This window comes from Anomaloglossus baeobatrachus, chromosome 5 (genome assembly GCF_048569485.1).
Source record: "Anomaloglossus baeobatrachus isolate aAnoBae1 chromosome 5, aAnoBae1.hap1, whole genome shotgun sequence".
NCBI classification, from domain to species: domain Eukaryota; kingdom Metazoa; phylum Chordata; class Amphibia; order Anura; family Aromobatidae; genus Anomaloglossus; species Anomaloglossus baeobatrachus.
In genome coordinates, this window is record NC_134357.1 from 496347112 (window position 1) to 496358772 (window position 11661).

Sequence of the window (11661 nt, forward strand, 5' to 3'; positions counted from 1 at the left end):
CTGCACAGGACCTCAATGCTGGCCTGTGTGCATGACGTAGGATGCATATAAGAGCCCACTGGTGGTGGCCGCACCTTATAGGCCCCAAATCTGGTGACAGGTTCCCTTTAAGGGTCTTGAAACAAGGGGAGGAAAGTTAAAAACCAAAGCCCCTCCAAAAACTAAAAATGAAGATTTTAAGTATCTCTGATCGCTGCTAGTGAATGGAAAGATTCTTGTTTATACTGAGAATCTAAAGACTGACATAATAGTCTCAGCAGCCTCATGTGGGGGAATCACTCACCAATACAATTCTCTATTCTTTATTGCTGTACAGGCTGAGACACAGACTGACCCGTTACTTATCACTGCTGAAGTTTTGCTACATTTCTGTTTAATCTGTACAGCAGAGTCGTGATTTGCTACAATGTATCCATTTGAGGATTGTCTAGAATGGGTGCAAAGTGAGTTAAGCAATAGGTGTGAGAAGCAATAGGGCCAGTCTGATTACTCCTCATCAGATCTTTAGTCACATGTAGTCAATCTTTCTCAATTGCAGAACATCACCGGCAGGTTACTGGTGGGGCTGAGATGGTGGAACCAAGTAGATGACGATGGGAAGAGTCACTGGGTGTATGAATCCAGGAAGGTAAGGCCTGACGTCTCACTGTAGATCCTTACATGTCATCACAGTAACTAACGATCAATTTCTCACTTTTCAAGACAGGAAAGAAGTCGTCTGAAGCAGAGTCGCGCATCTTCTGGCTTGGCCTCATCTCCTGCCCCATTATTTGGGTTATCTTTGCCTTCACTGCGCTGTTTTCTTTCAAAGTAAAATGGCTGGTGAGTGTCATTCTCCATGGTTACACGACCTCACACATCGCAGGTAATGATTACACATGTGCTCACGTTACTGCACATCATGGTACATGATGATCGCAACAGAGCTAAACCAGTTTCTCTTTGGAGGCAGCTTGCAAATAACAAGTGAGGTTTTCAGTGTCGATGTCAGTGTAAGTCACGTGCAAAATGTTAATCTTTTTCATTTTATAAGATTAGCCACTGGTAAGGTACCACATCAATTAATTAAAGTAGTCAGCCGGGGTACAAAAACTAAAACTTAACTTTTTAATAAATTCCTTAAAAGAAGCCAGAGATCCCAACCTCAATAAAATGTTATCTTAAAATAGCCAGAACAACACACAGTTCCCCTCAGCATGTAAAAGGGGTTCAAATGGCCAGAAGGTCACTTCATAATGATAACAATAATCTGGTATGCTGACCGATGCAAATCTGCAAAGATAGGACAGCTACCTACAGGATTTGGACCACCTCAGTACCACTGGGTCCCAGAAATCACTGTTCTTATATGTAGAAAAGATGGAATGGTCTCACCCAGAAACGATCCATCCACCTTTACTTTAGAGGATCCTCATAGTATCCAGGGCGTCCCAATGGTCCTTACATGGACTGAGCATATGGTCCCCTTATTAAGAAATGAGGTCCTGGTGTCCCCGTTCTCTCGACTTGTTTCCTACATTTAGTATTCGTCAGGGGAGTTTACATCAGGCACCAGTCCTAAGTTCACAAGGACTGGACAGGATATTCAAGCGGCAGCAGCGGGCCTTTCAAAACACTGTGGTTTGAAAGGCCCGCTGCTGCCGCTTGCATGTCCTGTCCAGTCCTTGTGGGTGAGACCATTCCATCTTTTCTACATATAAGAACAGTGATTTCTGGGACCCAGTGGTACTGAGGTGGTCCAAATCCTGTAGGTAGCTGTCCTATCTTTGCAGATTTGCATCGGTCAGCATACCAGATTATTGTTATCATTAAGAAGTGACCTTCTGGCCATTTGAACCCCTTTTACATGCTGAGGGGAACTGTGTGTTGTTCTGGCTATTTAAGATAACATTTTATTGAGGTTGGGATCTCCGGCTTCTTTTAAGGAATTTATTAAAAGTTAAGTTTTAGTTTCTTTTTCATTTTACACACAACTCGTAGCTGAATCGCACAGTCAAAGTATTAGTTGTGCTCGGTATACTTCACGCATGTACACAATACTGCTGCATGCTCAGTACACACACTCAGCTCTGTATATACACACACAGGTTTGATAAATATATACACACATATCTGATACAGATATATGTACACACACACACACAGCTCTGCTATATATTATACAACCCTCTGATAGATATACTGTAGATATATGTACACACACCCACCTGATACATATCTCTATCTAATACATGGGTCTCAAACACACAGCCTGCTGGCTGCATACGGCCCCTCAGGTTGCTTCTTGTGGCCCGAAGGCACGTGGACCTGGTAATGGTTGCTGCTGGTGCAGGGGCCGCAGCCTTCAGCTCTTTATTTCAGATGAACATTTTGTCGGTGCTGCGCAGAGTAAAGCTCTCTCTCTGCACAACTATTCCAATGGCAGCCGCGTATGACGTCAGCTGCTTGCCTCTGGTTGGCCAGCGGCTGCCACTGGAATAGTTCTGCAGAGAGATTGACTCTGTGCAGTGCATGCAAAACATTCATCTGAACTGCAGATGAAGCGCTGACAGCGGCAGCCCCTGCACCGGCTGCGATAGTTACCGGTTCCATTGGCCTGCGAGCCGCAAGAAGCAGAGAAGAGAACGTCGAGGGAATGGAGGACAGGTGAGAAGAATGTGTTTTATGTGTGAAGAAGAATGGCACAATAGGGGACCAGAATGGGACATTGCTACAAGAAGAGTACCAGCACAGGTGACATTACTACAAGAGGAGGACGGGCACATTAGTAAAAGGGACAAGGATGGAGCACATTACTTCAGGATGGACACATGACTACAGGATGAGCACAAGGATAAGTCATTAGTATGGGAAGGGCACACGACTACAGGATGGGGATAAAGATGGTGCATATTACTACAAGAAGGGGGACATTACTACAAGATGAGGACCAGGATGGGAACATTACTTCAAGATGTTGGCCAAAATTACTATATGGTGCTAACTGTAAAACTATATTACTTATAAAAAGGGGAGAAAATGTAAAAAAAACCCATGGAATTATTTATTTTTTTTATTTTTCATTAATATTCAAACCAAATAAGTGCAAATTTTTTATAATAAACAAGTGAAACGTTCAAACAACAGTGATCCAAAGATGTATAGAAAAAAAATTATGGTATTAATAAAAATGTCACTTTGTCCAGAAAAAAATGCAGCTCCCCCAAATTTGTTTTCCCTATGTGTGGCCCATACACCCAGCCAAGTTTGAGACCCCTGATGTAATATCTATCTGTACATACATACATACATACATCCATACACACACACACACACACTGCCATAAAGGTTTTTCAGCTACTAAGGATGTGCAGGTCCTAGCTTTGTCTCTTCGGCACTTACGGGTCAGATAGATCAGTGTTGGGGGAGGAGGAGAGCTGCTCTGTCATCTGAAAGGATGCGGTCAGCCAGACAGTACCTTCAAACTATAAGGTTTCGATCAGAGTGTGTGCATTATGTGTGTTGTTGATAGGTTTAAAACAAAAAAAAAAACAGCGAAAAATGCTGAAAAGACTGGTATGCTAAAGTTCAAGGAAAAAAGCAAAAACACTGCAATGCAAAAAAAACCACCATATCAACGAGCTTTCTGATCTCTCTTGCTGTAACTGTAAAATGCTTTGTTTCATTCCCCCCCCCCCCCACAAAAAATAGTAACTTATTAGTTCAGACAATTACGTGGCAATAGCGAACAGCAATAATAAAAAAAAAACTAAAGTATTTAGGTTTGACTGTTTCCGATGGTTGCAGTTACTGTTGGGTTCCCGCTGTGTATGGACCAGACTTAGCTCTGGACCTCACTCATTACTTTCGGTGCCCACGTCTGTTGTTCATGTGCGGCAGATGTCGCCAACGGGTTAATGCCTGTGTATAATGCTTTCCATCTGCATACAGTGATCTCTCACTTGGCTGATAATGGCTTAATACTGGGGTTCCCGGCTGTATGACAACTTTCTGCCACATTCTGTGCTCCACACCAGTGTCGGTAGGCTGTGGCCAGAAAGAAGGTTCCACACTTTTTCATTTACTGACAATAAGCAGAGATCTTGAAGTGTCTGAGGGCATGCAGCTCTGTGCACTTGAAGATGTCTGGAGAATCCAGGATGATCGGGTGCAGCTGAGACATCTGCATTGTGATAGGCAGGAAGGATCCCTGAAAACCATCTCCTACCTGATGGCATTTGCAGTTTCTTTTTTTGTGTTTGAGGATTGGCCGTCGCTTGTCATGACATCACGCTACAACGATAATATCATGTCAACTCGGCTAATCAAAAGGAGAGTGCTCACAGGATATGGGAATGGCCACTGGACTTGCTACTGTAAATAGATTTGTATCAATTTACATCTTCAAACAGGACATTATTGTAGCGTCTCCCGCTGCTATCAGTTCATTGGGGGACACCATTGTATTTGTTTATATACTAGACGTTCTGTATGATAATGTACACGTCTTTTCTCTCGCAGGCTGTGGTTATTATGGGGGTCACTCTTCAGGGTGCAAATCTCTACGGCTACATCAAATGTAAAGTGGGCTCCCCCAAGAACCTGACCAGCATCGCTACCAATTACTTTGGCGGCCAGTTCCTCAGACAGGTGGGTGCTCATCGATCTTGATGTTGCTGGGGGCTTGATAATCACAGGAGATGCAGATACGTGAGCGCTGGAGGAGAACGTTCTCACTGTACCAGTCTGGCTGCCATGAAGTACTGAAGTGGAAGCCGGACCGGGGTAGCACCAATCTTGAACACTGATTCAGTATAATAAATATGATTGTGAAGGGGCTCATAAAGCAGACCTTGGTGCTTATACACAGGACTATAAAGATGATACATGGGGCTGGGTTTACAGAGGGAAGAGCAACAAAATACTGAATAATTTTTCTTTGTCGCTCCATTGGGAGACCCAGACAATTGGGTGTATAGCTTCTGCCTCCGGAGGCCACACAAAGTATTACACTTTAAAAAGTGTAACCCCTCCCCTCTGCCTATACACCCTCTCGTGCATCACGGGCCCATCAGTTTTATGCTTTGTGTTGAAGGAGGCACACATTCACGCAAGCTCCACATTTAGTCAGCAGTAGCTGCTGATTTTATCGGATGGAAGAAAAGAGGGCCCCCCACAGGGCCCCCGGCATGCTCCCTTCTCACCCCACTAAGGTCGGCGGTGCTGTTAAGGTTGAGGTACCCATTGCGGGTACAAAGGCTGGAGCCACATGCCGTTTTCCTTCCCCATCCCTTAGAGGCTCTGGGAGAAGTGGGATCCTAACCGGTCACCATTCACTGGGACCGGGCTCCCTCCGCAGCCCCTGGGGGAATCTGACGGACAGGAGACTGGGTATCATCAGGGACAGGCCCTGCATCTATAAGGTACTCTGTGTCCCCTTGGGGACGGCGCATGGAGCGCCTGTGTAACAGACGCTGCAGCGGCTGCTGTGTTTTTTTGTGACGCCGGGACTACCGCGCCGACCGCGCCTGTTTGCCGGCCGCGTTATTAAATTTAGTCCCCGGCTTCTGCGGCCTAGTACCATAACTCCCGCCCCCGGGCCTGCCAGTCAGGGGTAAGGGCGGGACGCTCGACTAGACGTCGGCAGTGAGGGCTGGAGCATACTTAGGTATCCTCCTCCCCCCTCACTGAGCACTGAGGGGCACCAGATTCCCGCACTTTATTAGTCACGCCCACGGCTCCCTCCTCCCCTGAGAGCTCTGGCAGCCATTGTTATAATCACTTCTGCCAGTGGAGGAATTCAGAACGAGCTCTACAGCTCTGGGAGGCCCAGGCGGGGAATCTGGTGGTCACACAACCGCTTTGGGTGGTCGGTAAGCCGCACCGGTTAAGGTGCTGGCCCCCTTGGGTGCCGAAGTGTATATATATATTCATATATTGTATACATTTTCTCTGTTCGGCCGCATTATTTGCCTTTGGCTATATACCCTCACTGATTACTCTAAGAGGAGACAACAGCATGTCGTCCGCAAAGAGCAAGGGTGCCAAGGCACAGGCTTATTTTGCAACCTGTACCTCTTGTGCGGCTATGTTACCTGCAGGTTCCACCTACCCTCATTGTGTGCAATGCTCGGAGCCTCGGGCACTGGTGGGACCCTCGGCTCAGGTAGAACCGCCGGCTTCCACTGTCCAGGTGGCAGGGACAGAGTTTGCAGTTTTGGCTGAAAAACTCTCTGAGTCGCTTTCACAATCCATGGCTCAGTCTATGGACAGATGGTCTGCTAAGATACTAGAAGCCTTGCAGTCCAGACCGGTATCACAGGCCCAGGGCAGTTCATCACCCCCAGGCCCCCCTCGGTCGGCGCAGCAAAGTGCTCCTGGGGTGACACCTAGGTCCCACGGGGAGGACTCCGACACGGACCGCAGTCCCAGACCGGCTAAGCGGGCTCGCTGGGAATCTTCCCCGACTTCCTCACGCTGCTCGGGGTCTCAGCATGAGGACTCTCTGGAGGATGAGGCGGACGTCGCAGCTCAGGGCTCTGATCCTGACGTCGCCCTTAACCTTGATACACCTGAAGGGGACGCCATAGTAAATGACCTTATAGCGTCCATCAACCAGGTGTTGGATCTATCTCCCCCGCCTCCACCTATAGAGGAGTCGGCTTCGCAGCAGGAGAAGCACCAGTTTAGGTTTCCCAAACGTACACGGAGTGCGTTTTTCGATCACTCTAACTTCAGAGATGCTGTCCAGAAGCACAGAGCATTTCCGGACAAGCGCTTTACTAAGCGCCTTAATGACACACGTTACCCCTTCCCCTCTGACGTAGTTAAGGGTTGGGCTCAGTGTCCCAAGGTGGATCCTCCAGTCTCTAGACTGGCGGCTAGATCCGTAGTATCAGTGGCAGATGGCTCATCGCTCAAGGATGCCACTGACAGGCAAATGGAGCTCCTGATGAAATCCATCTATGAAGCCATAGGCGCGTCTTTTGCTCCGGCCTTTGCAGCCGTGTGGGCACTCCAAGCTATCTCAGCTTGTCTGTCTGAGATTAATGCAGTCACACGTACCTCTGCTCCGCAAGTTGTGTCTTTGACTTCTCAGGCGTCGGCTTTTTCGTCCTACGCCATGAACGCCGTCCTGGACTCTGCGAGCCGTACAGCGGTAGCATCCGCCAATTCGGTGGCAGTCCGCAGGGCCATGTGGCTACGCGAATGGAAGGCAGACTCTGCTTCCAAGAAGTTCTTAACCGGTTTGCCATTTTCTGGCGACCGTTTGTTTGGCGAGCAATTGGACGAAATTATTAAACAATCCAAGGGAAAGGACTCGTCCTTACCCCAGTCCAAACCAAACAGGCCTCAGCAGCGAAAGATACAACCCAGGTTTCGGTCCTTTCGGCCCTCAGCCAAGTCCCATTCCTCCACGTCCAACAGGTCAGAGAAGGGCCAGAGGAACTCTTCTGCATGGCGGTCTAAGTCACGTCCTAAAAAGACCGCCGGAGGAGCCGCCCCAAAGGCGGCGGCCTCATGACTTTCGGCCTCCCCAAACCGCATCGTCGGTCGGTGGCAGGCTCTCCCGCTTTTGCGACGCCTGGTGGCCACATGTCCAAGACCGATGGGTGAGAGACATTCTGTCTCACGGTTACAGGATAGAGCTCAGTTCTCGTCCTCCGACTCGTTTCTTCAGAACATCTCCGCCCCCCGAGCGAGCCGATGCACTTTTTCAGGCGGTGAACACTCTGAAGGCAGAAGGAGTTGTGATCCCTGTTCCCCTTCAAGAACGTGGTCGCGGTTTTTACTCCAACTTGTTCGTGGTGCCAAAAAAGGACGGATCATTCCGTCCCGTTCTGGACCTCAAACTGCTCCACAGACATGTGAGCACCAGACGGTTCCGGATGGAATCTCTCCGCTCTGTCATCGCCTCGATGTCCCAAGGAGACTTCCTAGCATCCCTGATGTCGATTGATGCTTATCTCCATGTGCCGATTGCACCAGAGCATCAACGCTTCCTGCGTTTCGCCATCGGGGACGAACACCTTCAGTTAGTGGCACTGCCTTTCGGCCTGGCGACGGCCCCACGGGTCTTCACCAAGGTCATGGCAGCAGTGGTGGCGGTCCTACACTCTCAGGGCCACTCGGTGATCCCTTACTTAGACGATCTCCTAGTCAAGGCACCCTCCCGGGTGGCATGTCAACACAGCCTGACCATTGCTCTGGAGACTCTCCAGAGGTTCGGGTGGATCATCAATTTCCCAAAGTCAAAATTGACATCGACCCAATCACTGACTTACCTCGGGATGGAGTTTCATACTCTCTCAGCGATAGTGAAGCTTCCGCTGGACAAACAGCTTTCGCTGCAGACAGGGGTGCACTCTCTCTCCTTCGGGCCCAGTCACACCCCTTGAGGCGCCTCATGCACTTCCTAGGGAAGATGGTGGCAGCAATGGAGGCAGTTCCCTTTGCGCAGTTTCATCTGCGTCCACTTCAATGGGACATTCTCCGCAAATGGGACAGGAGGTCGACGTCCCTAGACAGGAACGTCTCTCTTTCACTGGCAGCCAAAACCTCTCTTCAGTGGTGGCTTCTTCCCACTTCTTTGTCGAAGGGAAAATCCTTCCTGCCCCCATCCTGGGCTGTGGTCACGACGGACGCGAGTCTGTCAGGGTGGGGAGCAGTCTTCCTCCACCACAGGGCTCAGGGAACCTGGACTCCGACAGAGTCCTCCCTTCAGATCAATGTTCTGGAAATAAGGGCAGTGTATCTAGCCCTAAAGGCGTTCCAGCAGTGGCTGGAGGGCAGGCAGATCCGAATACAGTCGGACAACGCCACGGCGGTCGCGTACATCAATCAACCACCAGGGCGGCACACGCAGTCGTCAAGCCTTCCAAGAAGTTCGGCGGATTCTGCTGTGGGCGGAAGCCACAGCCTCCACCATCTCCGCAGTTCACATCCCGGGCGTAGAAAACTGGGAAGCAGGCTTTCTCAGTCGCCAGGGCATGGACGCGGGGGAATGGTCTCTTCACCCGGACGTGTTTCAAGAGATCTGTTGCCGCTGGGGAACGCCGGACGTCGACCTCATGGCGTCTCGGCACAACAACAAAGTCCCGGCATTCATGGCACGGTCTCAAGATCACAGAGCTCTGGCGGCGGACGCATTAGTTCAGGATTGGTCGCAGTTTCGACTGCCTTATGTATTCCCTCCTCTGGCACTACTGCCCAGAGTGTTACGCAAGATCAGGTCCGACTGCCGCCGCGCCATCCTCGTCGCTCCAGACTGGCCGAGGAGGTCGTGGTACCCGGATCTGTGGCACCTCACGGTGGGTCAACCGTGGGCACTCCCAGACCGACCAGACTTGCTGTCTCAAGGGCCATTTTTCCATCTGAATTCTGCGGCCCTCAACCTGACTGTGTGGCCATTGAGTCCTGGCTCCTAGCGTCCTCAGGGTTATCTCTATCACGCCTTTCGCAGAAGGTGGCCTTCCTTGTGGCAGTCACATCACTTCGGAGAGTGTCTGAGCTAGCAGCGCTGTCATGCAAAGCCCCCTTCCTGGTGTTTCACCAGGATAAGGTGGTTCTGCGTCCGGTCCCGGAATTTTTCCATAAGGTGGTATCCCCTTTTCATCTCAATCAGGATATCTCCTTACCTTCTTTTTGCCCTCATCCAGTTCACCAATGTGAAAAGGATGTGCACTTGCTAGATCTGGTGAGAGCACTCCGGCTCTACATTTCTCGCACGGCGCCCCTGCGCCATTCTGATGCGCTCTTTGTCCTTGTCGCTGGCCAGCGTAAGGGGTCGCAGGCTTCCAAGTCAACCTTGGCTCGGTGGATCAAGGAACCGATTCTTGAAGCCTACCGTTCTTCTGGGCTTCCGATTCCTTCACGGCTGAAAGCCCATTCTACCAGAGCCGTGGGTGCGTCCTGGGCATTGCGGCACCGGGCTACGGCTCAGCAGGTGTGTCAGGCGGCTACCTGGTCGAGTCTGCACACTTTCACGAAACACTATCAGGTGCATGCCTATGCTTCGGCAGATGCCAGCCTAGGTAGGCGAGTCCTTCAGGCGGCAGTTGCCCACCTGTAAGAGGGGGCCGTTTTCGGCTCTTTTTATCGAGGTATTCTTTTACCCACCCAGGGACTGCTTTTGGACGTCCCAATTGTCTGGGTCTCCCAATGGAGCGACAAAGAAGAAGGGAATTTTGTTTACTTACCGTAAATTCCTTTTCTTCTAGCTCCTATTGGGAGACCCAGCACCCGCCCCTGTTCCCTTCGGGCTGTTTATTCTTTTGTGTACACATGTTGTTCATGTTGAATTGTTCTTTGGTTCATGGTTTCAGTTCTCCGAACATCCTTCGGATTGAATTTACCTTAGACCAATTTATAAGTTTCCTCCTTCCTGCTTTTGCACCAAAACTGATGGGCCCGTGATGCACGGGAGGGTGTATAGGCAGAGGGGAGGGGTTACACTTTTTAAAGTGTAATACTTTGTGTGGCCTCCGGAGGCAGAAGCTATACACCCAATTGTCTGGGTCTCCCAATAGGAGCTAGAAGAAAAGGAATTTACGGTAAGTAAACAAAATTCCCTTCTTCTGTGTTTTTCAGACTTTTTCCAGGGAAGCCAAAGCAGAGACATAATCCTCCCTGACTCCTTCACTGAGCAGACCGGTGAGAAGACGCTGACGTCCTTTCCTCTGATTACTTTACACAATACAAGTCCAATTCCTGTTGATGACTCTTCTCTCAGAACTGTAGTTTTCTTTTTTTTACTCTCCCCGTCACGTTGGGCTATCTGATTTGGGTCTGCCAGAGGTCCCTGTATGATTGCTGCTCTGGGGATCTCTTTTTCACATTTTATGGAGGAAGCGAGCACCTATCACTGCTGGGGCTGCAGCGGGGAGCATAATGTGCTGCAGGAGACGGCGCGCTTTCTCTAGCAAAGCAATACACTTCTGATAAAAGTAACACAAGGTGGGTCTGGGTAACAGATGTAAATATATAAATATATATGTGTTATTAAGACATTTTATGCAAATAAATTAAGGATTCCTTAGATGCGTTCTGATTCGATTCGGACACTGAAAGGGCCAATACACCTGACTCATGAGGGTGATCGTTGGACCCCACAGTTCAGATATTGATGCATGGAGGACCGCAATATCCTGGTTTTAGAACGTCCGCCATTTAAGAGTTCTATTTTTGTATGGTTCCCATTCAACGTGCCTGTCAGGCCCTTGGCATGTCAATAGTTATTTCTTTGGACACTGGTATAAACGTGAGTGTGTGTGTGTGGGTCATGTGAATGGGGGAGTGTGCTGCGAGTTTGTCCATACTTATTATGCAGGGGAATCCTGCCGGAATAAGCAGGAGTGGAGGAAGCTTCAAGCTTTAATGCATTGGCGGCTGCACATCTAAACAGTTAGACCGAGATGGAGACTCTTTCTGTGCAGCCATTTTTGCTCCCCCTGCCATGGAGTTACAGGGTGGCTGAATGGTTTCCACGTGAGATGAAGCATAATAGAGGATTTCTATCATCTCAGTATATCTTTATGATGTGTGTCTTATCTTAGGGGGTGACGACAGCAGTGGTGGAGCGGGGGGGGGGTCACAGGAGGCACGGGGGTGCTGGAGTAGGGCAATGCTGGCTGCAGCCGGGTTTGTGGTGGGTATGTGGAGCAGTGCGGGGGTGAGATGCTC

General features: G+C 49.6%; 1 protein-coding gene across 1 annotated transcript in view; it reads left to right on the plus strand.

The window, feature by feature from the left end:
- LOC142311915 (Golgi apparatus membrane protein TVP23 homolog B-like) overlaps positions 1-11017 on the plus strand; it is a 29193-nt gene extending 18176 nt beyond the window's left edge. Inside the window, exons 4-7 of the mRNA XM_075350775.1 lie at positions 539-628; positions 703-822; positions 4501-4629; positions 10570-11017. Coding sequence (XP_075206890.1) covers positions 539-628; positions 703-822; positions 4501-4629; positions 10570-10602 — 372 coding nt within the window. The 3' untranslated portion in view covers positions 10603-11017. The remainder of the gene's footprint in view (positions 1-538; positions 629-702; positions 823-4500; positions 4630-10569) is intronic.
- Positions 11018-11661: the final 644 nt, after the last annotated feature.